General features: G+C 39.7%; 1 protein-coding gene across 3 annotated transcripts in view; it reads left to right on the plus strand.

Moving 5' to 3' along the window:
- Positions 1 to 26,690, plus strand: part of usp40 (ubiquitin specific peptidase 40) — a 136,767-nt gene that overhangs the window by 105,396 nt on the left and 4,681 nt on the right. For 2 of the 3 annotated variants that reach the window (XM_063051643.1, XM_063051645.1), the window contains exons 26-31: positions 5,030 to 5,124; positions 13,186 to 13,304; positions 14,498 to 14,563; positions 19,371 to 19,581; positions 25,546 to 25,641; positions 26,075 to 26,169. In XM_063051643.1, coding sequence (XP_062907713.1) covers positions 5,030 to 5,124; positions 13,186 to 13,304; positions 14,498 to 14,563; positions 19,371 to 19,581; positions 25,546 to 25,641; positions 26,075 to 26,169 — 682 coding nt within the window. Of the gene's footprint in view, positions 1 to 5,029; positions 5,125 to 10,879; positions 13,305 to 14,497; positions 14,564 to 19,370; positions 19,582 to 25,545; positions 25,642 to 26,074; positions 26,170 to 26,690 lie in introns of those variants that run through there. The other variant, XM_063051646.1, reaches the window with a different exon arrangement.

Raw genomic sequence — 26,690 nt, forward strand, 5'->3', positions numbered from 1 at the left:
TTCTTTAGTATTAAAGAAATTGACGCTCTATTAAAAGATTCAGGAAGTTTACCAAGTTTCAGAGAAGCCTCAAAGACCCTACAGAGCCAAGGGATCAATAAAGAAGCAAAACACTTATAAAATTCAACGGTAAACCCATCCGGGCCAGGAGCTTTCCCCAGATTCATAGAAAAAATAACATTCTTAATCTCATCCATTGTAATGGAAGTATCTAATAAAGAAGACATATCCTGTGAAATCTTAGGGAAGTCTAACTTATCTAAAAAATCATTCATATATTTAGAATCTCGAGGAGACTCTGATTGATATAAAGAAGAATAAAAATCACAAAAGGTTTGATTAATCCCCACATGATCCAGTATCAATCGATCATTTTGGTCATAAATCTGATTGATTTGAGATTTAACATAATTAGATTTCAATTGATTAGCCAGCAGCTTGCCAATTTTGTCACTGTGAACATAAAATTCACTTCTTGTTTTCTTTAATTGGTTTACAATCGAGGACAATAGTAATAAACTGTCTTCCATTTGAAGTTCAGTTCTTTGTTTGTATAACTCCTCAGAAGGAGCCATAACATATTTCTTATCAATTTCTTTAATCTTGTCCACAATTGCCATCTCCTCCTGCTTCTGTTTCTTCCTCAAAGCAGCAGAATACGAAATAATCTGACCACGAATATAGGCTTTAAAAGTGTCCCAAAGAGTGTTAACCGAGATATCCTCTGTATGATTAATTGTAAAAAAAAAAGCTCAATCTGTTCATTCATAAAGTTAACAAAGTCCGAATCCTGAAGCAACAGCGAATTAAAACGCCATTGTCTATTATTTTGTATATTGGCCATAATTTTAATAGAAAGCTTAAGTGGAGCATGATCCGAAATGGTTATAGAATCATAATCACATTTAATCACTGAAGGAATAAGACGAGAATCAATAAAAAAATAATCAATTCTTGAATAGGAATGATGAACATGTGAAAAGAAGGAAAAATCTTTTTCCTGAGGATGCAGAAAACGCCAAATGTCCATCGACCCAGAATCAGAAAGGAAAAAGTTAATCAAAGTTGCAGATTTATTAGGTAAGGTCCGTAAAGGAGCCGAACGGTCCAAAGCTGGAGACAAACAGGTATTAAGATCTCCGCCCCAGATCAATGAAAACTCGTTCAAATTCGGAAACTGATTAAACAATGATTTATAAAATTCCGGACAATCCATATTAGGAGCATAAACATTAACCAAAACTACTTTTTTATTAAATAGTAGACCACTAACCAAAAAAAATCTACCATTCGGATCAGAGATAATATCCTGTTGTATAAAAGTAACTGAGGAATCTATAAAAATAGAGACGCCTCGAATCTTAGCATTGGAGTTCGAATGAAATTGTTGTTCCTTCCAGAATTTAAAAAAATGTAGTCTGTCCCCCCTCCGTACATGGGTCTCTTGTAAAAATAAAATTTGTGCTTTAAGTCTCCGGAACACTTTAAAAACTTTTTTCCTTTTAATAGGATGATTAAGACCGTTAGTATTCCAGGAGACAAAATTAATAATAGACTCCATAAATCCTAAAGTCAACCCACATCGAGGGGGATTGACGATAGGCTCGACCCACGAACTCGGAGAGGAAACAGAACATACAAAAGATACCGGGAAAAAGGACGCAACCAGTACTTCAATAATGTATATAGCCCAAAGAGAAAAAAACTAAAACGTGAAGCCCCTCCCACCACCCCCCACCCCAAGACCCCAAGGCAAAATCTAAAGCAGACCCGCCGGAAAGAAGCAAGCGCTAAAACTACCCCCATGACTTCCGGTATACCTCCCTAAAAAAAAGGTATAAATATGAAAAAGATCAGCTAATTGTAAAACAGTAAAAAAGTAAAAAAAAAGGTAACTCAATTAAAATACACACACAACAGAACAAAAGCCAGAAAATATATATTAAAAAGAAAACCACAATAAACCCCAAACCCATGAATAAACAAAAAAAAACAAGAAAAAATAAGATTATTAACATAAACTAGTTATAAAAAGCAAAACAAAATAAAATTTAAAAAAAACTACAAAATTTAAGGCCACACAGGAAATACGTAAGATGACAAACAGGAAGTAACCACCCAAAATCCCCTGGGAAAAGAAAGAAATGACGCAGTTAAAAAGAAAGTTTAGCAACCATATTAAGAAATCAAAAAAATAAACTTTTCTGCCCAAATAGGGCACGAAAAAGTTAAAACCAACCAATTTACAGCCTCCGATCAACGGAGATAATTAAAAAAAATGGCAATTAAGATGTTGAAGGTGACAATTGATCCAGATAACTCTGGGCATCCGATGGAGAATCAAAAAAACGAAGGACTCCATCTGACATGCGAATCCTTAGACGTGCAGGATACAGCAGCGCTGGTCTTAAATCCATCTTATAGAATTCCGACATCACAGATCTGTAGTGAACCCGTTGGTCCCAGATTGGTTTACTGAAATCTTCCACGAATCGGAACTTAAGATCCGAAAAATCAATGAAACCTTTAGATCAAGCGAATCGAAACAGTCTCTCCTTATCTTGAAAGTAATGAAAACGTAAAATAACATGCCTAGGTCTATCTGACCTAGACGAGTGTGATGGGATTCTGTGAACACGATCCAGTAGCAGTGGTTGGTCAGGAAATACAGTAGGGAATGCATCTTTTAAAAGTTGAGAAAAAAACTTCATGGGGTTGTTAGATTCAACAGCTTCACGCACCCCAATCATTCGTAAATTCTGCCGTCGCATCCTAGATTCCAAGTCAGAGTTTTTAAAAGTCAGAAAGTCAAGTTTCTTCTTCATTACATTAATTATTTCTTCGATTTTCCCCATCTTAAGCTCACTTTGTTGCGCGGATTTTTGAAGATCAGATATAGCCGACTGATGTTCCGCAATGGATGTTTGCATCTTATCGATTGAATCGGCAATTTTCTGGAGATTAATTGAGATCTCCGTATGAATCAGGTCCTTAACAGAACCTGCAATTTCCGTACGAATCATCTCCCTAACAGAGGTTGAAATTTCCCTCTGAATTAACTCCGATATAGCTTTCAAAGTCACCGGTGATTCAGTCGGAGGAAAATCCATGCCTTTCGGTTTAACCGGAGGTTTACCATCCTTGCCGTTTTTCCCGTTCTTAGACATAGCAGATCTAAGTTTCATCCAGTTATCAAAGAGTTCAATTTAATTCAAAGTATTGTAAGAGTTGATACCTTAATGGTTAATTAAAGTATAGCTGATCATAGAAAGAAAAACTCAGAGGTAATGGAGCGAGTCAAGAACGCGACTTCACTCCATGAGCGCTACCGGAAGTCCCCCGCAAACTTCTATCACTTCCCCTGTCTCATTCCCTAATAGCAGATCAAGTATCATTACTACCCTTCCTTAAATAAAGAGAACAATACTGTGCACAGTAATACAGTTGTGGACTCACCAGTGGTCTATATATTTGAAGCATAGCCTCTTTTTTTTGTATTTAATTTCCCAAACAATAAGCCATAACTGTCCAGGCAGCATCTATGGAAAAGAGTTACAAGTCGCTGTTTCGAGTCGAGAATCTTCATCAGGTCTCGGCCCAGAACATTGACTGTACTGTTTTCCATAGATGCTGCCTGGCCTGCTGAGTTCCTCCAGCATTTAGTATGTGTTGCTTGGATTTAAAGCACCTGCAGATTTTCTCTTGTTTGTGATTGAACCATAACAGCCCATATGCTTTCCTAATTCCTTGATACTTTTTGATTATTCAGTAATTGGAACACTTGCAGCATGAGTTGTCTTCATGGAAAAGAGTTTCATCATAATTCCGGTAATTAGAGTTACTGAGGAATCACAAGACTGGCAAACAAAAATTGCAATGGGTGAAATCAGATTTTTCCTAACAATACAAACATATCGATGCACATTCAGAAACTGTTATTTTCTTTTGCTTTTTTGTTGCAAGAAACTAGGAACAAGTCTGTTTGGTGATGGTACCCTCCAGAAATCAGTTTGAAAGGCAAGATAAGCACAGTGATGATGCTTTGACAACTAGACACCCTGCATCCATCCAGAATACTGAGCTACAGATGCAATAACATTCATTCTTACATAAGCATTGTTTGATTTGTGTAAAGTAAAAACAGATTGTACTACTCCAGGACTTGAAACCTTAAAATCACCAGCTGTGCTTACTTATCTCAAACCTTGCAGAGAATTAACCAAATCAAGTTTATTCTACTTAATAAGAACTTATATCATTTAAAAAATCTTTGAAGTAATGTCAAGGTGTTCAATAATAGATTCCACTGACACTTCTTTGGATTGTTTGACTGCGATTTGAGTTTTACATGGTTGTTCACTTTGGTCATGAGACCATAAGACACAGGAGCAGAATTAGGCCACTCAGCCCATGGAATCTGCTCTGCCATTCCATCGTGGCTGATTTATTATCCCTCTCTACTCCATTTTTCCTACATTCTCCCCATAACCTTTGATGCCCTAACTAAGCAAGATCCAATCAACCTCTGACTTAAACATACCCAATGACTTGGACTTCATAGTCATCTGCAGCAATGAATTCCACAGGTTCCTCATCCTTTGGACAAAATTCTTCCTAACTGCTGTTCTTAAGGATCGTCCTTCTGTTCTGAACTATGTCCTCTGGTCCTGGACTCTCCCACTGTTGGAAATCTTCTCTCCAAATCTACTCTATCTCGGCCTTTCAGTATTGGATAGGTTTCAATGAAATCCCCATTATTCTTCCAAACTCCAGCCAGTACAGGCCCAAAGCTATCAAATGCTTCTCATAAGTTAACCCTTTTATTCCCAAGATCATTCTCGTGTACCTTCTCCAATGTTAGCACATCATTTCATAGATAAAGGGCCCAGAACTGCTCACAATGCTTCAAATGCAATCTTGACTGTTATGTTCTCCTTCTTATACAATGCTTTGGGTTTTTTCCAGCACTACAGCATTTGATGCACTGAAAGTTACTATCATTGATTCATCTGACTTTCTTCCTTTGCAGACTTTTCGCTGCAGCAGAATATGGACACTGACTTGGAATTTGTGGGCAATATTGAGATATCTCGTGATGCTAGTCTCGAGGATTTAAAAACTCAGGTAAATGAATTCACTGCAGTTTACCTACAGCAATACAGTAAAATTAAAAGAAAAGTATCACAGATGCTATATTTACTTTATTGTTTCTTAAAATACTGTTATGTTCATTTGTTCCATCTTGCCATCTTTTCTGATATTTGTAGTGCTCATGAATAAGGGTGTTATCTTGTGCTATACATATCAGTCAACATAGGTGAGGACTGTACTGTGAGAACTGCTAGGGTGAAAGATGAGGTCTCCCTCCAGTGAGGTCTAAGTATGCAGACATTTTCAGAAAAGAACATCTAGGTTCATGCATTTATTGACCGACATTCTCAGCCTCAACATTTTCACCTCTTATGAATTTACTGCAAATTTTCTACAGAATTTACTGCAGAAATCTCATTATTTTTATTTTTATTATTGCTAATTTCTGATGTCATCACTATGATTAGTTTTACTGCCTTCCATATTCTACCTAATTAATAAGCCTTGAAGTGGAATCTTTCAAAATAATTTCAAATTAATTCCTTCACTAAATTCTCGAGATTACATGTGTAATCTGGATAATTAGGAAAATATAAAATTTCCAAATCTAGTTCAATAAGGTTGAAATGTTTAATTGTATCAAAACTCAAGGAACTTTCAAACACTGTTTTACTTTGCAAGCACTGGCTTACTCCTGATACAGTTAATCTGTAAACAATTGGGATGGCCACTGAATAATTGAGAATCGATTGTAATTTCTGTTGTGTATTTAATATTTCAGTAATATTGTAAATTAAGTATTCTTTGTTTAAATAATTTGTTATGGGTTATATGTAAAAGTACATGAATGGCATAATGCATTATGCCACCACATCATGTGTGTGCCTCACTAAAGTAAAATCAAAGTATACATGTTAGCTCTGGGCATCTGTGTTTTTCTTTTGATTAATTTTTGGAGTTACAAAAATAATAGTGGCGATGAATAAGTTTTAAAACAATCCGAGATGACTACCTACATGTTGAAGTGCAGCACATTCTTTCTTTGCAAGGAGAGAGACATGTTTGAGTTAAAAAAAAAAGTGCAGCATAGTTATTTTTTCTTTGGAAGTGCAGCGAATTGTTTGAGAAACAGACAAAATTAACGGGTTAATTAATGCTGCATTGGAATGATAGATGCATTAGATTGCACAACAGATAACTGGATGTTGTTTACTGAACAAATTGAGCAATATCTTGAAGTACACCCTATCCTCGTTATATGCGTCTTCAGACTATGCAGATTCACAGTTATGCGAGGAACCTATTTCTACCAACATCTCATTATATGCGTCCAAAACTCACAGTTATGTGAGGCGCACTGCTTTCCCACCAATACAGGTCATGTGTGCACACCTCACAGTCTTACTGTTGGGATGAGAAGCATCGCTTTCCTGCCAATACAAGTCAGGTGCATGCGCCTCACAATCTCTCTCCTGCCACTCTCGCATTGGTTTTGGCAAGGTGTGGATGCGCAATTTAAACTTCTGTTGGTTTTACCTATGGTGCAGTGATTTTGTGCTTGAAATATTTCACTATACCTCCTAAGCGTCCGATGTCATGTCTTGGGCCATCAGCCGAGCGGCAGAGAACCGCTTTAACACTTGAAAAAAAGTTGGAAATTATAAACAGCGTGGCATCAGCTGAAGGTAACACAGCTCTGGGGCGCTACTGCCGGGAACAGAATCTTGCGTTTAAAGTTCTTTTGTTGCTTGACAATGTGCCAGCCCATCCTAAACAACTGGACAGCATTCATCCTAACATAACAGTGCGTTTCCTGCCGCCTAACACAACATCGCTGATTCAACCACTCGACCAAGGTGTGATCCACATTCAAGGCGTATGTATTTTTTTTAACGTGAACTATCTCTCAGATGCTGCAAGCAACAGACGATTTTGAAAATCCTGGAAGTTTACCTATGGTGAGGGAATGGTGGAAGTTGGAACACTTGGCACAAATGGCGATGGACATGGACCCAAGTTTAGAACGGAGTCAGCCTTTCAGTCATTCCCTGCCGTCAACCCTTCTTCCCTACAAGCAAATTCATGCTGAAAAACAAAATGCTGCCAAGCAAACAACTCTCACCACTTTATTCAAATCTGTAATCTTCTGCTGCTGGCAGTTCTAAGAGTTCTATGAGTCTTCCTTCACCCTTTGCTGTGCTTGATATGATCCTGAGGACCCCAACCATCCACCTTATCCATGTAAAGCTGCCCGACACCACAACAACCACTCATCTCCCGGAGCAAACACACCTGCCACTGTTGGTGAGTACTGTACACCCTAGGATGTTAACTTTCTATGATTTATTACATTGAATATTACCTTAAATTGATTAAATATAATGCAAATGTTGTCTTGTAGTACTGCTTTTGTGTGGTATTGGTATGAAAATGTGAATAAATTACAGATAAAACATACTTAGGAAGCCCTCTGGAACGCATCCCTATTTTCTCCATTTAAATAATTGTTCACATTACGCGTCAACTTCGAGGAACGTATCCCTCACATATAACGAGGATAGGGTGTAAATGAAATAGCCAATGAAAAGCCAGTGCCAGTGTTACTAAGCGTAATAGGTGGAAAGGCTTACAGTTTGCTTAGAAGTTTAATACTCCAACCAAGCCACCAAAATGAGCCTTGCTAAATTCAGGAAAGTAATGCAGGAACATTTAGAACCAAGACCATTGTTGATTGCAGAGCTCTTTAGATTTCATAAGTGGAATCAAAAGGAAGACTTCTGAATTGAAGAGATTATCTGAGCAATGTCAATTCAGTGATGGGCTTAAAGATGCACAGAGAGATTGTTTAGTTTGTGAAATCTTACAAGGAAGCATGTAAAAACAGCTGTTAACTGAAGCACATTAAAAGAGCAGTTGAAATTGTTGTATCCATAAAAACCGCAGCCAAGAACCGTGATTGGGTTGCAGTCAGGAATGAAAGTGAGCATGTATAAAATTGCAACGTCTAAACAGAAAACAGCTTGGCCAAACGAATTGTGTTACCATTGTGACAGAGGCTCACATACACCAAACAAATGCAGATTTAAAGGCAAAACTTGCAGAAAATGCAACAAAGTAGGACACATACAAAGATCATGTTGGGCAGACAAAAATAAATGGACTGCACAGGGAAGAGAAAAAGATTTCTTGAAAATCAAGTTGCATTTTCAAAAAGAGCACTAACCTGCACACTGCTGATGAAAAATCTGATAATGATGAGAGTGACACAGGACTGTGTAGGCCTGAGATTTACAGTGTGAAAATTAACATTAGACAAGTATTATATCTTATGCCAGAAGTGAGCAGCATATTAATTAAAATGGAATTAGACACTGTTTCAGCTGTTTCAGTCATTCCACAAAATGAGTTTGAACAGCATTTCAAAGATAGTAAACTGAAGCCAATAGATATGCAACTAAGAACCTGTGCTGGCGTGAAAGATAGCTCCTGTTGGAATGACATTCGTGACAGTGAAACAGAACAACCAAGAAGCCACCTTAGACTTGTATGTGCAAAAAACAGGAGGACCTGCGTAATGGGGACATAATTGGCGAAGACAACTACAGCTTGATTGGAGATCCATCCACAATTTGCATGCTGTGCCCCCTACAATGAAGCCAGTTCAAAGTAAATTAAGAAATGTACTGGATGATGCCACAACTATGTCCGTGCTGTATATCATGAACTGTTGCCCAATAGAGGACAAATGGGTGTTGGTTTTGACTTCCCTGCTTCTGGTTGGAAGCATTTTGGACCAAGGAAGGACCACGCTGCTCAGAGGAATCATGAACGTTATGAAAGCAGTGGACCGACTTCAGAAGTTTTTATAGGCAACTTATCTGAGAAGGCTTCTGATATGTAAATTAGGCAGTTACTTGCAAAATGTGGCTTGGTTTTTAGGTGGAAGAGAGTTCAAGGAGGTTTAGGAAAGTTGCAAGCGTTCGGATTTTGTGACTATGAAGAACCAGAATCTACTCTGTGTGCATTAAGATTATTGCATGAACTTCAAGTGGAAGACAAAAAGCTGTTTGTAAAAGTAGATGCAAAGCCCAACTAGATGAATGGAAGGTCAAAGGTCAATGGAGATACAAAAAAAAAGGATTCATCAGATGATGCTGTGGATGAGGTAACTAAGAGGAGAGATCGAATTGTAAAAGGAGCAACAGAAGGATAAATAAGGCAATGCTCCAGGGAACTAAATGGACCTTCCCAAGGTCAAGATGCACAAACTAGAAGAAGAAAAAAGGAGAAGAAAGGTGTCCAGAGCTTTCAGAACCACTTCCTGCAGTCTACAGTCTCAACCACCATGAAGGAGGCCCCAGAACCTGAGATTATTTTCACCGCCACAAGTCTCACCTGTCAAGCAGATTGACCTCCCTTTTCAAGAAAGGCATTATCCCGCAAGAGTAAGAAATCCTCCACAGCAATTAAATCTTTAGGCTTGAACGGGATGATTTAAAATTTACTGTGCTGTAGATACCTGTATATAGTAGTTACATAATATACTGTGTATATAGTTGAGATGCATTCTGGACGATGGTCCAGCAATGTTCCAGGATGGCATTGGGAAAACTCAAACGTGTCAAAGGTAAAATGGTGTTAATTGAAAATTCCACACCCAAGTTTTACAAGCCTGTCTGGTCCCTTATCCAATCTGTGATAAAGAAGCCAGTTAGCTGGATCGCATGGAAATTGATGAAACTCTTTCCAAGGTTGAGTGGAGCCCATGGGCAATGCCAGTGGTCCCAATAGGCAAAAAGAATGGGTCTATCAGGATCTGTGATGATCTTAAGGTCACCTTCAATCTACTACTGAAAGTAGATCAATACACGCTGCCCAGGATCAAGGATATCTTTGCAGACCTTTCTGTAGGGAAACACATCAGCATAGTGGACCTAGTCGATGCCTACCTACAGATGGAGATGGAAAAAGAGTTCAATGTGTTTCTCACTATAAGCACTCACAAAGGGCTTTATTGCTGTAATAGGTTTATTCTTAGAGTAGTATCTACACCTGCACTCTGGCAGAAGGCAATGAATTAGGTGTTGCAAGGTTGCCCAGTAACTCTGTATTACCTGGATGACATCGTTGTTACCAATGAATATGACAAGGTACATCTCAAATCTTAAGGCAGATCTAAAAGGACTGGAAGATTATGGGCTCAGAGCACGACACAACAAGTGTGCATTTTTTCAACCAAGCATCACTTTCTGTGGCCACACCATTGATGGACAAGTATTGCACAAGTGTGCTGAGAAAATTCTAACAGTGGTAGATTCCCCAAGGCCAATGGACGTGTCACAGTTGTGGCCCTTTTTAATATTTGTCAATTACTATAATAAATCCCTGCCAAAACTGGCTACTATGCTTTACCCCTTGAACTCATTACTATTGATCAGGAAAAGATGGCAATGGACAAAGCAGTATGAGATAGCTTTCCAAAAGACAAAGGAAATGGTGATGTTGGAGACTGTACTCACACGTTGTAATCCACATCATCCATTGAAGCTTGCTTGTGATGCCTCACCTTATGGTATAGGTGCAGTCATGTCATGTGTTATGAGTGATGGATGTGAATGCCCCGTAGCCTTTGCCTTCCTTTAAGGCTGCAGAGAAAAATTATGCACAGATCAACAGAGAGGCCTTGTTTTTGGTTTGGGGTATAAAATGTTTCAACCAGTACAAGGATGGGAGAGAGTTTGCCCTCATTACTGATCATCAACCATTAGTGTCCATTTTCAATCCACAGAAAGCTGTTCCACTAACAACAACAGCATGAGTGCAGCGATGAGCTCTGTTCGTTGGAGGACACAACTACAATATCGACTTCAAGAGGACATCTAGTCATGGAATTGCTAATGCATTGTCCTGTTTACCCTTGGGAAAGGAAACACTTAAAAATTTTACAAAAAAGCACTCTCCTCTTGGCGTATTCTTCCTAATGCAAATTGAAAGTCCACTGTCAGGGCAGGGATGATCCAAAGGGAAACCAAAAAATAATGCACAATGTCTCAGTCTACATCATCATTATTATTATGAGCTGTGTCATAGATGTGAGCGATGATTGTTCTTGGCAGATTTTCAACAGAAGTGGTTTACCATTGCCTTCTTCTGGGCAGTATCTTTACAAGACAGGTGACCCCAGCCATTATCAATACTCCTTAGAGATTGTCTGCCTGACATCATTATTCACATAACCAGCACTTGTGATATACACCGGCTACTCGCACAATCATCCACCACTTGCTCCCATGGCTTCACATGACCCTAATTGGGGGCCTACGCAGGTGCTACATTTTGCCAAAGGGTGACTTGCAGGCTAGTGGAGGAAAGGAACATCTTTCGGAGAGACATATCTCCACCCTGCCACAAGTCTGCTTGGCCACCCAAAATGGCTGGAATGTGCAGCAGAAAATCCAGTTTCCCCCATTTTCACCAGTTCCGGGATGAAATTGCCCTTGATAGAGGTTGCTTTATGTGGAGTTTGAGAGTTGTTGTAACATCTAAACTATGGAAGGAGCTACATCCCAGTCATCACAGCATGGCCAAAATGAAAGCATTGGCTCAAAGCCTTGTCTAGTGGCCTGGGATAGATCACCTGATCAAGCAGCTTGTAATGCACTGTCTGGAATGTTAACATGTCCGGAAGGTAGTTGTCCAGAGCTGTCAGAATCATTTCCTGCAGTCCCAGAGTCAACTCCTACCCCACAAGGAGGCCCAAGAACCTAAAATCATTTCACAGCCACAAGTCTCACCTGCCAAGCAGAGTGATCCCCATTGTCAGGAAAGGCATTATCCCACAAAAGTAAGAAATCCTGCACAGCAATTAAATCTTTAGGCCTGAATGGGACAATTTAGAATTTGCTATGCTGTGGATGTCTATATAGTAGTTGTATTATATGGTATACTGTGCAATAGCTGAGATGCATTCTATATTGAGTTTACATAAGAACATAAGAAATAGGAGCAGGAGTAGGCCATCTGGCCCATTGAGCCTGCCCCCGCCATTCAATAAGATTATGGCTGATCTGTCCATAAACTCAGCTCCATCTACCTGCCTTCTCCCCATAACCCTTAATTCCCCTACTATGTAAAAATCGAACTGTATCTTAAATATATTTAGTGAAGAAGCTTCCAACTGCTTCCCTGGGCAGAGAATTCCACAGATTCACCACTCTCTGGGGAAAAACAGTTTCTCCTCATCTCCGTCCTAAATCTTCTCCCCTGAATCTTGAGGCAATGTCCCCTAGTTCTAGTCTCACCTACCAGTGGAAACAACTTTTCTACTATCTTATCTATCCCTTTCAAAATTTTGTATGTTTCTATAAGATCCCCTCTCATTCTTCTGAATTCCAGAGGGTATAGTCCCAGACAACTCAATCTCTCCTTATAGGTTAACCCCTTCGTCTCTGGAATCAACCTGGTGAACCTCCTCTGCACTGCCTCCAAAGCCAGTATATCCTTCCTCAAGTATGAGGTTTGAGTTTATAGCTAAGCAAAGAGGAGTGTTGGGCATTTAATATTTCAGTAATATTTGAGTTATATTGTAAATATATTTTTGATTAAGTATTGTTTATTTTAAACATTCATTGCAGATTATATGTAAAAGTATGTGAATAGCATATGTTATTCTGCACACCAGCTCGTACATACACAACACATACAAATGCTGGAGGAGCTCAGCAGGCCAGGCATCATCTATGGAAAAGGGTAAACAGTTGACACTTCTGTTCTGATGAAGGGTCTCATCCTGAAACATCAACCGTTTATTCTTTTCCATAGATGCTGTCTGGCCTGCTGAATTCCTCCCGCATTTTGTGTGTGCTGCTTGGATTTCCAGCATCTGCAGATTTTCTCTTGTTTGTCATATGTAGGCAGGGAATGGAGAGTTGTGGACCATATGTGGACAGATAGGGTGAGTTAAAATTGGAATCAAGGTCACAATGGGCTGAAGAATCTGTTGCTGTCTTTATCTTGTACGCTTTGTTATTCTATGAGTTGTAGGACACCCAGTTATGAGATTTTTTTTTAAACTGTACTGATTTCCTTTTGCAGGTTTTGACTTTGCCATTGCTTCAAGGTCTTTCTGTCCCTTCAGTGAAGTTCCTCAGGGTCTGGCTGCTCGAAAATAAGTGTCCTGTTAAGATCCTGCGGAACCAGCAGCAGCAGCTCAGGTAATTCTGATCCTGGCTTGTGAATAGAGGGCTATGGGTTAAATGCTGGGTTTAATACAGAAATCGTCCACACTGGTTGGTGTGGACAAGTTGGCCTAAATGGCTCATTTCCATCACTCATGTTTCTCTAATTCCTTGAGCAAACAGCAGCTGGGAACGCCTCTGGCAAGCACCAGCCATGATGTGTGCCAACTGGTGCTTGCATTGAACTTGTTCAAAGCACACAAGCGCTTGGCTTACATTGTATGTCACTTACCAGAACTACACTGGCACACCCCCCGCCCCCCCCCCCAGTTTAAAAGATGGAGAGCTGTCTGGTGGTAAAATGAATATTATAAGAGAATGACTGGTGCTTAAAATGAAAACTAAATATAGCACTTGCTGAAAATGTGAAATAAAAGCTGAAAATGCCAGAAATACTCATTAGTCTAGTGAGCAGAAAGTCCTCCGTTCTATCACACTCGTTTTTGCCAAGTGTTAATACCTCTCTGCCATTTAGCACATTGACCAAGGTCAGCCTTATTTAGAAGATTTCAGTCTTATTTCAACGTAGTTTTTATAGATTCTTTCTGAAAACCGAAGTTTCCCTGGAATTGAACTGGCTAGCTGCCAGTTCTCTGACTTTACTGCTTTGTTTACAGTGGTGCATCACTCTAGTTCTACACTCCACATTGATCTGGTGCAAAGCTTCTTTTCTTACTTTGGAAATAACACTGGTATCAAAAACTAGAAGGCATAGATATTTTTTTCAGAGGATGGTGGGAGCAGGTATTCACAATGTTGAATAAATATTCAGACCTGCATTGTCAGTGCATAGATAAACCAAATGCTGATAAAAGGGCTTATTTCTGTGCTTTATGGTTCTAGGACATTTTTTTGAAAACTTTTTGTTTCAAACTTTAAGTCTACATTGTCTGTTCAGAAGGTGCTGTTCTTTGTATGTCAGACCCATCGACCCATCCAGGATTTCTCAGCTCTTAACATTGAAGGCCTTTTCAATTCCTTGGATCCTAGCAAAACTGCTTTACATTGCTGCTTAATGTCAGTTGTGTTTTGGTTTCATTCCTCACCTGCAAAACACTATTCTCAAACTCTATATTTATACAGTATATAAATCAAATCATTGTTACTTTGTCTTAATTGAGAAGAATACAAAGCTTTCATCTTAAGTGTAAATTCTTTTGTTTTTACAGCAAATTCAAGCTGGAGAGTTCTGCAGAGATTGGAATTCAGCTGCTTCAAGCAGAAGAGCAGCTGGCGTAAGTACAGATGTGGTTTGTTGCTCCAGACTTATTGAAATAGTTATTTTTGCTGCTGGTGTAGTTGGAGTACCATGTCAGAGCCATATTAACCCTCTATAGAGTTATTAGTATTATGTCTACATAACAAACATTTGCACTCTACATAATATATTTCTGTGTGCAGGACAGAAGGTGAACTCCTGCATTTTTCCTTTTGCTGGTTTATCAGAATGGAGTTAAAAGATTTTTATCGGTTGTTTGAGGCTTAGGTGCATTTCATGAAGTGGCGTTGGTAATGGACAAAATGTAATAAATAATAGCATTATAATGTTTTAGAATTTAACCAGCAGTGATGCACCTGCACCATTAAAATGTGTCATTTCCAAATTGGTCCATGTAAAGAACCTATCTAATGCAAGTGATGAGTCTTATTTAGATATTTAATTGCCTGGGTTTGTTCTCTTATGGGCATTGTTGTTTGTGTGGCATGGGTTATAGTTTGGACAGCCAGAGGATGTAATTATTTGTAATTGGATTATTATTGTCAAACATATGTATATGTATATTTTAGCCAGTTCTGAAAAATATAGAGGTGTATGAGTACTAGCTTGGATAAGGGGAAGACCATAATTCTTAGCTGTACTCCTGGGAAATGGTATCTTTTACATTTTGTCTTCTGTATGTTTTTGTCAATATTTTCTTCCCAGAAAACCACATTTGTACCTGGCAACGTGAGTCAAATTCCTCTTTTAGAACACTTTATGGTAACCAGTGAGGCACATTTGATTTGGCATCCTTGTTAAGGAGTTGAGCTAGAACTGGATTAAATCTGGATTATTCAGGAGGGGGAAGAAGAGGCACTTTGTGGTGATAGGGGATTCGTTAATTATGGGAATGGACAGGAGGTTCTGTGGGTGAAAGTGAGATTCCTGGATGGTATGTTGCCTCCTGGGTACCAGGGCTTGGGATATCTCAGATCGAGTCCTCAGCATTCTTAAGTGGGAGGGTAAACTGCCAGAAGTCGTGGTCCACATAGGTAGCAATGGCATGGGTAGGACGAGTGGTCAGGTACTGCATAAGGAGTTCAGGGAGTTAGGTGCTAAGTTATAGGGCAGGACCTCCAGGATTTCTACCCCTGCCACATGCTAGTGAGGCCAGAACTAGGAAGATTATACAGTTTAATATGTGGCTAAGGAACTGGTGTGGGAGGGAGAGCATAAAATTTTTGGATCATTGGGCTCTCTTCCAGGAAAGGTAGGGCCTGTGTAGAAGGGACGGTTTGCACCTGAACTGGAGGGGGACTAATATCCTAGCAGGAAGGTTTGTTTATGCTGCATGGTAGGCTTAAAACTAGAGTTGCAAGGGGATGGAAACCAGAGTGCCAGAACAGTTAGTGGAGAAGTTGTGCAGGCAGATGTTGGTAAGACCTCAGACAAGGTTAGGAATCAAAGGACTGAGCATAGTGTCCTGAACTGCATATACTTCAATACAAGAAGTGTCATAGGAAAGGCAGATAATTGTGCTGAAGTTGAAGTAGCTGGTTTACAAACAGAAGCCATGTGTAGTGAAGAGAGGCTGTTGATAGGACAAAATTGCAGTCAACAGGTTGAGTTGCAATGTAAAAGGTGGACAAAATTGACAAGGCTGAATACAGGACCAAAATGTTGTATTTGAATGTGTGCATTATGTGGAATACGGTAGGTGAACTTGCAGCACATTTGCAGATTAGCAGGTATGAAGATGTAGGCATCACTGAATCATGGTTGAACGAAAATTATAGGTGGGAACTTAATGTCCAAGGGTACACGTTGTATCGAAAGTACAAGCAGAAAGGCAGAGGAGGCAGCATTGCTCTGTTGGTTAAAAAAAATGAAATCAAATCATTAGAGAGAAGTGAAATAGAGTCAGAAGGTATTGAATCATTGTCGATAGAGCCAAGGAACTGCAAGGGTAAAAAGACCCTGATGGGAACTGCATACAGACCCCCCAAACAGTAGTAAGGATGTGGCTTACAAATTACAATGGGAGAGAGAAAGTGCATGCCAAAAGGGCAATGTTACAGTAGTCATGTGGGACTTCAATGTGCAGGTAGATTGGGTAAATCGGACTGGTCCTGGATTCCAGGAGGGGATGCCTACGAGATGGCTTTTTAGAGCAGCTCATGGTTGAGCCTACTACAGGATCGGCTATTCTGGATTGGGTGGAACAGGATATATACATCCAAAAAGGAAAAAGTATTCCTAAGGAAAGATGACCCAACTGTAGCTAACAAAGAGAAGTAAAAGTTTTTAAAAGCCAAAGATAGGTTGTATAATAGAGCAAAGATTAGTGGGATGTTAGAGGATTGGGAGGCTTTTAAAAACCAACAGAAAAGAACTAACGAAATCATTGAGAAGGTAAAGATGGAATACAAAAGTAAAATTGCAAATAATATTGAAGAGCATACCAAAAGTTTTTTCAGATACATCATGTAAAAGAGAGGCGAGCGTCGATATTGGACCACTGGAAAACAATGCTGGAGAGGTAGTAATAGGGACAACAAAATAATGGACAAACTGAATAAGTATCTTGCTTCCATCTTCACTGTGGAAGACACTAGCAGTAAGGTGGAAGTTCCAGGTGTCAGGGATCATGAAGTGTGTGAAGTTACCATAACTGGGGAGAAGGTTCTTGGGAAACTGAAAGGTCTGAAGGTAACTAAGTCACCTGGACCAGATGGCAAACACCCTAGGGTTCTGAAAGAGGTGGCTAAAGAGATTGTAGAGGCATTAGTAATGATCTTTCAAGAATCACTAGATTATGGAATAGTTCCAGAAGACTGGAAAATTGCAAATGTCACTTCACTCTTCAAGAAGGGAGACAGACAGAAGAATGTAAACTATAGGCCAGTTAGTCTGATCTCAGTGATTGCAAAGATGTTGGAGTCGATTATCAAGGCTGAGGTCTTGGTACTTGGAGGCACATGATAAAATAGGCCATTGTCAGCATGGTTTCATCAATTTGCCTGACAAATCTGTTGGAATTCTTTGAAGAAATAACAAACAGGATAGACAAAGGAGAATCAGTTGCTGTTATGTACTTGGATTTTCAGAAGGCCTTTGATAAGGTACTATACATGAGGCTGCTTAACAAGCTACGAGCCCATGGTGTTGCAGGAAAGATTCTAGCATGGATAAAGCAGTGGCTGATTGGCCAGAGGCAAAGAGTGGGAATAAAGGGATTGGCTACTAGTCTCAAGTGGTGTTGCACAGGGGTTTGTGTTGGGACCTATTCTTTTTACATTATGTGTTATGATTTGGATGATGGAATTGATGGCTTTGTTGCAAAGTTTGCCGACGATATGAAGACAGGTGGGGGGGCAGGTAGTTTTGAGGAAGCAAGAGAGGCTGCAGAAGCACAGACTAGGAGAAGGGGAAAAGAAATGGCAGATGGAATACAGTGCTGGGAAGTGCATGCTCATGCACTTTGGTCGAAGAACTGAAAAGGTTGACTATTTTCTAAATGGAGAGAAAATACAAAAACAAGGCAGAAAGGGACCTGGATTCCCTAAAAGTTAATTTGCAGGTTGAGTCTGTGGTAAGGAAGGCAAATACAAGGGGTGATTGATAAGTTCGTGGCCTAAGTTAAAAGGAGTCAATTTTAGAAAATTTTTCAACATAGAAGATGAGTTATACAGCTCTCGTTACATGCCTGTGCAGTTCAACTCTGAGTGATTATGCAGCAAGTTTGAAGTTAATAACTCATCTCTTTCTACCTTAGGCCACAAACTTATCAATCACCCCTACTGTGGACCACTTCTACAAAGAAGGGATCCATATTCTCCACGACTGCTGGACTAAGTGTGTACGTGTAGGAGGGGACTATGTTGAAAAATAAATGTGTTAGGTTTTCTAAAATCGATTCCTTCTACCTTGGGCCACAAACTTATCAATCATCCCTCGTACAATGTTAGTATTAATATCAAGAGGAATTAAGTATAAAAGCAAGAATGTAATGTTGGGACTTTATAAAGCACTGGTGAGGCCTCCTATTGTGAAGAGATTTGGGTCCCTTAAGTTAGAAAAGATGTGCTGAAACTGGAGAGGGTTCAAAGGAAGTTCACGAAAATGATTCCAGGATGAATGGCTTGTCGCATGAAGAGTATTTTGATGGCTTTGGGTCTGTATTCTTTAGAATTTGGAAGAATGAGGAGTGATCTCATTAAAACCTATTGAATAGTAAAAGGGATTGATAGAGTGGATGTGAAGAGGATGTTTCCTATGGTGGGAGTGTCTAAGACCAGAGGACACAGCCTCAGAATAGAGGGGCATCCTTTTAGAATGGAGATGAGAAGAAATTTATTTAGCCAGAGAGCGGTGAATCTGTGGAATTCTTTGCCACAGGCAGCTGCGACAGCCAAGTCTTCATGTATATTTAAGGCAGAGGTTGATAGATTTTTGATTGGTCAGGGCATGAACAGATACAAGGAGAAGGCAGGAGACTGAGACTGAGAGAAAAGTTGGATCAGCCATGATGAAGTGGTGTAGCAGACTCAATGGGCCAAATGGCATAATTCCACTCCTGTATTTATATGTTGCATATCACCTGCATCCTTGGGTCAAAATCCTGGAATTTCATCTCATGATCTGCAGAATAACAAGACTCAACAATCACCACCTCTAGAGCCCCAAGGAATAGCAGGAAAATGCCAACCTGCTAGTAGTGGTTATTTCCCAACATTTTTTTAAAGTTTCTGTATCTTGTACTTGCATGAACATTTATCCGTATGAATGGTATCTATTTGTAAGTATATTTGTAAGTATATTTGTAATCGTTTTCTGTTTAGGTCCACTGAGTTGTTGCTACAGTTGCGGATGGGTGTGCCTGGCGAAAGGACCTATTATCCAGCAGAGGAGATTGTCTGGGACGTGTCCAAAGAATCCACAACTCGGGCTCTTAGACAGAGAATTTCTCAGCACTACTCGCTAGCACCAGAACATATTGAAATTGCCAAACAGTTAACAGATCAGTTTGAATGGATGCCAATAACTACCTGGGTAAGAAGCAACACTTCTACTTTGGCTTAGCAGAAGAAAATATTATTCACTTTCATCTAGAGTGGAATGTACATACATTGTAATAAAATAAAGTTGGTTATGGTCCATCTGGGGTGCCACGGTAGTGTAGCAGTTAGTGCAACACTACTACAGCTCGGGGCATCAGAGTTTGGAGCTCAATTTCGGCAAACTCTAGGAAAGTTTGTACGTCTTCCTGTGAGCACGTGGATTTCCTCCAGGTGTTTCAATTTCCTCTCTAAGTCCAGTGATGTATTGGTTAGTAGGTTGATTGGACATTGTAAGTTGTGGCTGTGATTAGATTAGGGTTAAATAGGTGGGTTGCTGGGTGGCATGGTGCGTTGGGCTGGAAGGTCCTCTTATACTGTTTGGCAATTCCACACTGTATCTCTAAATAAATAAATACAGTACTGTTCAAAAGTCTTAGGCACCCTAGGTTTTTATATAAATTTGGTTTTGTATGTTCATTTGTTGTCTTCTGTGTTAGTGTGTCAGTGGAAAAGAGCAAATTTTAGATTTCGGAACATTCATTTTCCAAAATGCTGTGTTAACAGAGAAATGTTACAGAACGTGAATGATCAATGACGTAATGAACTGAATGAACTAAACTGATTAACTGAAACAGAAATGGGTGTGGAAGGAGTCAAACTGGGTGAAGGGCAATCAAGCTATAAGGTGAAGGTGTGGCAGATGTGACAGTTTAACCTTCAAGCCATCAATTCTTACACCATAGCAAGAGTGAAGATAGCAGCAATACACAAGGTGGTGACCCTACATTAGCAAGGTCTCTCCCAAGCAGAAATTTCATTGCAGACGAGAATTACATTAGTCCCTCTAAATTGGAAGAAGTTCAGCACTGCTATCAGCTCTGAACTCACAAAAACCATTGGAATCCACAGTCTGGAGAAGCCTTGTTAGAAGTGGTCTTCACGGAAGAGTTGCTGCCAAAATGCCATTCTTCTGAAGTGGAATCGAAGGCAAGAGACTGACCTACGCAGAGAAACACAAGAACTGGAGTGCTGAACAAAGGCAACAGGTTGTTTGAACTGACAAGTCAAAATTTGAAGATTTTGGCTTAAACAGGAAGCAATTTGTCTGTTGAAGATCTGGAGAGTGCTACGTGGATTTCCAGCGTCAGCAGAATCTCTTGCATCCATTTGTACTTCACTCTTTTGCAATTTCTTGCTATTTAGATGATAATTCGCATTATGAGCTTGCATTTGCCCACATTAAATTGACTGGCAGGTTTTACTTAAGTCACTCAATAAATTTATATCCTGTTGCAAAATCACAGTGCCCTCATTACAAAAACCAAAGTAGACAACTTTGTTGACACAGGCAGTGCAATTTCAACTTGTACTACATCTGTCATGTATTTTCTCATCCACTTAATTTGTGTAAATTATTGTGAAGTCTCTTTTCCTCCTCCACATTAGGTCACAAGCTCTGATACCTCTCGGCTCACCACTTGCAAGGGAGTTCCATTTATTCCTATTCTATTTCCTGTTGGACAGCTCCAATTTTCAATGCTTGCCAGTTTTTTTTTGCCCTCAATCCCATGTGCTTTAATTTTCATATTAACCTCTTAATTGGGATTTTCACCAAATTCACAATTTATCCCTTTTCTTTTCTACCACTTACATCCTCAGTAAAAAAAAAACATCTCCATTAAGTTTGTCAAAACATGACTTGCTTGTCTTAATCCATATTGACTTTGCTTAAACCTGTTGGCATACTAGGTGTCATACAATCATAACCTTTATAATAGGCTCAGACATTCTCCCTTCTGCTGATCTTTGGTGCCCTTTTTTCTCTTTTTGTTAAATTGTGCAACCAGATTTATCACCCTCTTTTTCCATTCCCCATTCTGATTACCCTCTCACCCCTTTACGGTATGCAATTTATCCATCCACAATTTCTATGCTACTTCTTTTATTTTAACTTTGGAATGCCCTTGGGATTTATTGATTTTCATTCCACTAAATTTACTGGCATTTTACTTTTAACAAATTTCATTGAATTCTCTTTCTCATTAGAGTCTTGATTCTCTTCATTTCTGACTATTTGTGTTGTCTCTGTAAAGTCAAAACTAAAATATTTGATTATACTTCAATTCCTTAGTTCCCAATGATATATTCTCCTGTTTCTGATTATAAGAGATCTACAGAAGTCTTCAGCTTGTTCTTTTTACAACCTCTGGATACTTTTGGAGTAATCTTTAGTGTTTCTTGCAAGTTTACATTGAGGCTGTAGTTTTGCCCTCAATCAATCTCATGGACCAATTTGCTGAACTGCTCCCAGTCCTCAAAATTACTGAAACATTTTTTTCTGACAACTTCAAGACATATCTTTGGATCTAATACCATCCTTAATTGTCATGTTTGGGTCACTTTGTGTACTCTAGTATCAGCAATGTATGTTTAATAGTGGTCACTTCTTACAGTTAGCAATTTACTATTCATCATCTTGTTCTGCAGTGGAACTCCTCTATCTGTCATAGACAATTGTACTTCAATACTTTGCTTTGTTTAGGTTTAGGATTCTTTTTGCTAATTGAACGACTTCACTTATACAGTGCTAATGAAGAATTTTGTGTGTTATGGTCGCTGTTCCCTAAAGGGCCTCATATTTAAATGTTGCAAGAAATGTATGCAGGACTTTCTTTTACATTGTTAATACTTTTCTAATTCAAATCCTCTTGCCTTTTTATAATTCCCTTTTGTTCATTCTTTCCCTTTCCTGTAATTCAGACTCTGTAATTGTTTAAGCAACACACACAAAAGTTGCTGGTGAACGCAGCAGGCCAGGCAGCATCTTTAGGAAGAGGTACAGTCAACATTTCAGGCTGAGACCCTTCGTCAGGACTAACTGAAAGAAGAGCTAGTAAGAGATTTGAAGGGGGAGGGGGAAATCCAAAATGATTGGAGAAGACAGGAGGGGGAGGGATGGAGCCAAGAGCTGGACAGGTGATTGGCAAAAGGGTTATGAGAGGATCATGAGACAGGAGGCCTAGGGAGAAAGAAAGGGGAAGGGGTGAAGCCCAGAGGATGGGCAAGGGACAGAGGGAGAAAAAGGAGAGAGAAAAAGTGTGTGTGTATAAAAAACGGAGTATGAGGGGGAGGAGGGCCACTTTTGACCAAGCATTTAGATTTCCAGCATTTATATTAATTTGTTTTTTTAAATAGTAAAATTATAGTGGATTCTTGAATGGTATTGTGAAACAGAGTGAAGTGTTCTAATTGAGACCGATTAGAGATAAGGATGGGAAGATGTGCCTGGAGACTGTGGAAGTGAGCGAGGTCCTCAATGAATACTTTCTCTTTGGTATTCACCAATGAGAGAGAACTTGATGACGGTGACGACAATATGAGTGAGGTTGATGTTCCGGAGCATGTTGATATTAAGGGAGAGGAGGTGTTGGGGTTGTTAAAATGCATTAGGACGGATAAGTCCCCGGGGCCTGACGGAATGTTCCCCGGGCTGCTCCACGAGGCGAGGGAAAAGATTGCTGAGCCTCTGGCTAGGATTGTTATGTCCTCGTTGACTACGGGAATGGTACCGGAGGATTGGAGGGAGGCGAGTGTTGTCCCCTTGTTCAAAAAAGGTAGTAGGGATAGTCCGGGTAATTATAGACCAGTGAGCCTTACGTCTGTGGTGAGAAAGCTGTTGGAAAAGATTCTTAGAGATAGGATCTCTGGGCATTTAGAGAATCATGGTCTGATCAGGGACAGTCAGCATGGCTTTGTGAAGGGCAGATTGTGTCTAACAAGCCTGATGGAGTTCTTTGAGGAGGTGACCAGGCATATAGATGAGTGTAGTGCAGTGGATGTGATCTACATGGATTTTAGTAAGGCATTTGACAAGGTTCCACACGGTATACTTATTCAGAAAGTCAGAAAGCATGGGATCCAGGGAAGTTTGGCCAGGTGGATTCAGAATTGGCTTGCCTACAGAAAGCAGAGGGTCGTGGTGGAGGGAGTATATTCGGATTGGAGGGTTGTGACTAGTGGTGTCCCACAAGGATCGGTTCTGGGACCTCTACTTTTCGTGATTTTTATTAATGACCTGGATGTGGGGATAGAAGGATTGGTTGGCAAGTTTGCAGACGACACAAGGGTTGGTGTTGTTGTGGATAGTGTAGAGGATTGTCGAAGATTGCGGAGAGACATTGATAGGATGTAGAACTGGGCTGAGAAGTGGCAGATGGAGTTCAACCCGGAGAAGTGTGAGGTGGTACACTTTGGAAGGACAAACTCCAAGGCAGAGTACAAAGTAAATGGCAGGATACTTGGTAGTGTGGAGGAGCAGAGGGATCTGGGGGTACATGTCCACAGATCCCTGAAAGTTGCCTCACAGGTAGATAGAGTAGTTAAGAAAGCTTATGGGGTGTTAGCTTTCATAAGTCAAGGGATCGAGTGTAAGAGTCCCGAGGTAATGATGCAGCTCTATAAAACTCTGGTTAGGCCACACTTGGAGTACTGTGTCCAGTTCGGGTCGCCTCACTATAGGAAGGATGTGGAAGCATTGGAAAGGGTACAGAGGAGATTTACCAGGATGCTGCCTGGTTTAGAGAGTATGCATTATGATCAGAGATTAAGGGAGCTAGGGCTTACTCTCTGGAGAGAAGGAGGATGAGAGGAGACATGATAGAGGTGTACAAGATATTAAGAGGAATGGGTAGAGTGCACAGCCAGCGCCTCTTCCCCAGGGCACCACTGCTCAATACAAGAGGACATGGCTTTAAGGTAAGAGGTGGGAAGTTCAAGGGAGATATTGGAGGAAGGTTTTTTACTCAGACAGTGGTTAGTATGTGGAATGCACTGCCTGAGTCAGTGGTGGAGGCAGATACACTAGTGAAGTTTAAGAGACTACTAGACAGATATATGGAGGAACTTAAGGTGGGGGGTTATATAGGAGTCAGGGTTTAAGGGTCAGCACAACATTGTGGGCCGAAGGGCCTGTACTGTGCTGTACTATTCTATGTTCTGTGGTCTATTCCAGTGATGCTTATTACATTTGCTGCTGTATTCACCAGTAACTGAGTTACTGTTACAGTTAAGCCTTTTTCCTTTGTTGCCTTTCAAACTTATAAAGTCTCTGAAACTCTGACTCTGAAACACTCTGGTTTCAGAGTGGCAGAGAATATTCTGACAACTGTGGTCCTACATAAATTGAAGTTTTACAGATATTGCAGGTCCCTAGGTATTTTATCCTATCTGGATATACCCAGCAGAGAACTGTCATAGAATAGGAAAGCTGGTGGCAGGAGGGACAGCCTGCAAATACTTCAAACTGTCAACCTCCCCACCAATGTGGGGAAGTTGATAGCATGCTGGAATTTTCTCTTGTGGTTGGAAGGAAGACATCTCCACCTCCATATGTAATTTAAGTAACCCCAGCCCAAAAACAAATGTAGACAAATGTTTGTAAATTACCACAATTAATAAGAAGTCATGTGACTTTTACCATGCAAAACAGCAACATTTTTTGGAAATTCTTCCTACAGTTTATGTTGGACCTTAATAATGAGATTGAAATGAAGATGCTGAGAGTTGAATTGTACTTCCTCAATGTTTAGATACTTAGTGATAAAATTCTGAATTTTCAGATCATGCAAATTCTCTTTTCACAGATTAAGTATTTATTTTAAAACTGGTTTTAAATAAAACTAGTTTTTCTTTTCTTTAATACCTCCCCCGAACTGAGGATGTCTTATAACTTTAAAACCCTAAAACCCTCAAAGTAGAGTTAGTTGTATTGTGGGAACTTTGGCAGCCAATTTGCATACCATAATGTTGCTCCACCAGTAACATGATCATGACAACTAATCCATTTTAAGGTATTGATTGCAGATCATATATGGGCAAAGGCAGTGGGGACCATCATGATTTTGCAGTCGTGCTGAACTTGTTAGTGTAAGCATCATGTCTCACCTTTCTTTTTTAGAGCCAACAAGTTTCAAAGAAGAAGAAGAAAAAGAAACTACAGAGTGTGCAGGGGGCACCATATTATCTGAAAGACGGAGACATTATTGGAGTTAAGGTAAACTTGATATTAATTGAGCTCAGTTTCATGATTTTAAACTACTACCTGACTTGCCAGTTTGTAGCACAGTTATAGGCTTATGACTGTGTTGTTCCACACCAGAAAAGAAATCCAGGCTGTTCAGTCTTTCCTGATAACTTCTGTTATCATCTTTGTAAATCTGTTAGCACTTTGTACAGTTGTTTTTATGACACAAAGTACAGAAACCAGGCCTTTCCAATGTGCTCTTTAAGTTTAATGGTCTGTTATTGAAATTTCTTCCCTCAGTTTTTATTCTCGGTTGCTTTTTGTAACTAAGAATGAAAAACAGTTCTGCAGAGCTTTAAAGTATATTCTGTGCATATGCTGAATGATGAAATGATCAAACTCTCTTGCAGAAACTCACCTGTTTATACTTCAGTGGATAATTGTAAACATTTTATTCACACAGAATCTGTTAATTGACAACAATAAAGACTTCAGCACCATTGCTGATGACATTGGGAAGGAAAAACTCAGACTTGAAGACTGTAATAAGAACAAACGGTAACTTATTTGCTAAAAGCAATTTATTGTCATGCTGCATAAAAACTATCCATCAAAATACTGCTGTTTTTGGATCTCTTAGCCATCTTTATCCCCAGGAGAAGTAATGATGGCCTTCTTCATAGCTCAATGCTAGTAGCCACTTATCATATCTTCTTCTTTCTTGAGTAGCCAAGGACTGGATGTTTCCCTGGAACTACTTGTTTTTTGTGCCTACAGACCTGTACAGTAGGATATAATTTAAACTCCCAAATTTAAATTAGATTAAATATGTTACAGAAAACAGGTTCAGATTCTACCAAGCTGCAAATTATGAAGGAATGAATGGTGTACCTCTTGAGGGACAAAAATAGCAAATCATAGCTTCTGAATACTGCAGTTGTGAAGTCACAAGCCCCTTCTTTAAAGTCATAGTCTCCACTGAACATCAGCCATCCAATTACACTTATCCATCCTTAATCATTCTCCATTATCTTAAAATTCCCTTTCCAACTTTGCCCCCACCCCCACTAATTCTACCA

This window comes from Mobula hypostoma, chromosome 6 (genome assembly GCF_963921235.1).
Source record: "Mobula hypostoma chromosome 6, sMobHyp1.1, whole genome shotgun sequence".
In the NCBI taxonomy this organism is placed as follows: Eukaryota; Metazoa; Chordata; class Chondrichthyes; order Myliobatiformes; family Myliobatidae; genus Mobula; species Mobula hypostoma.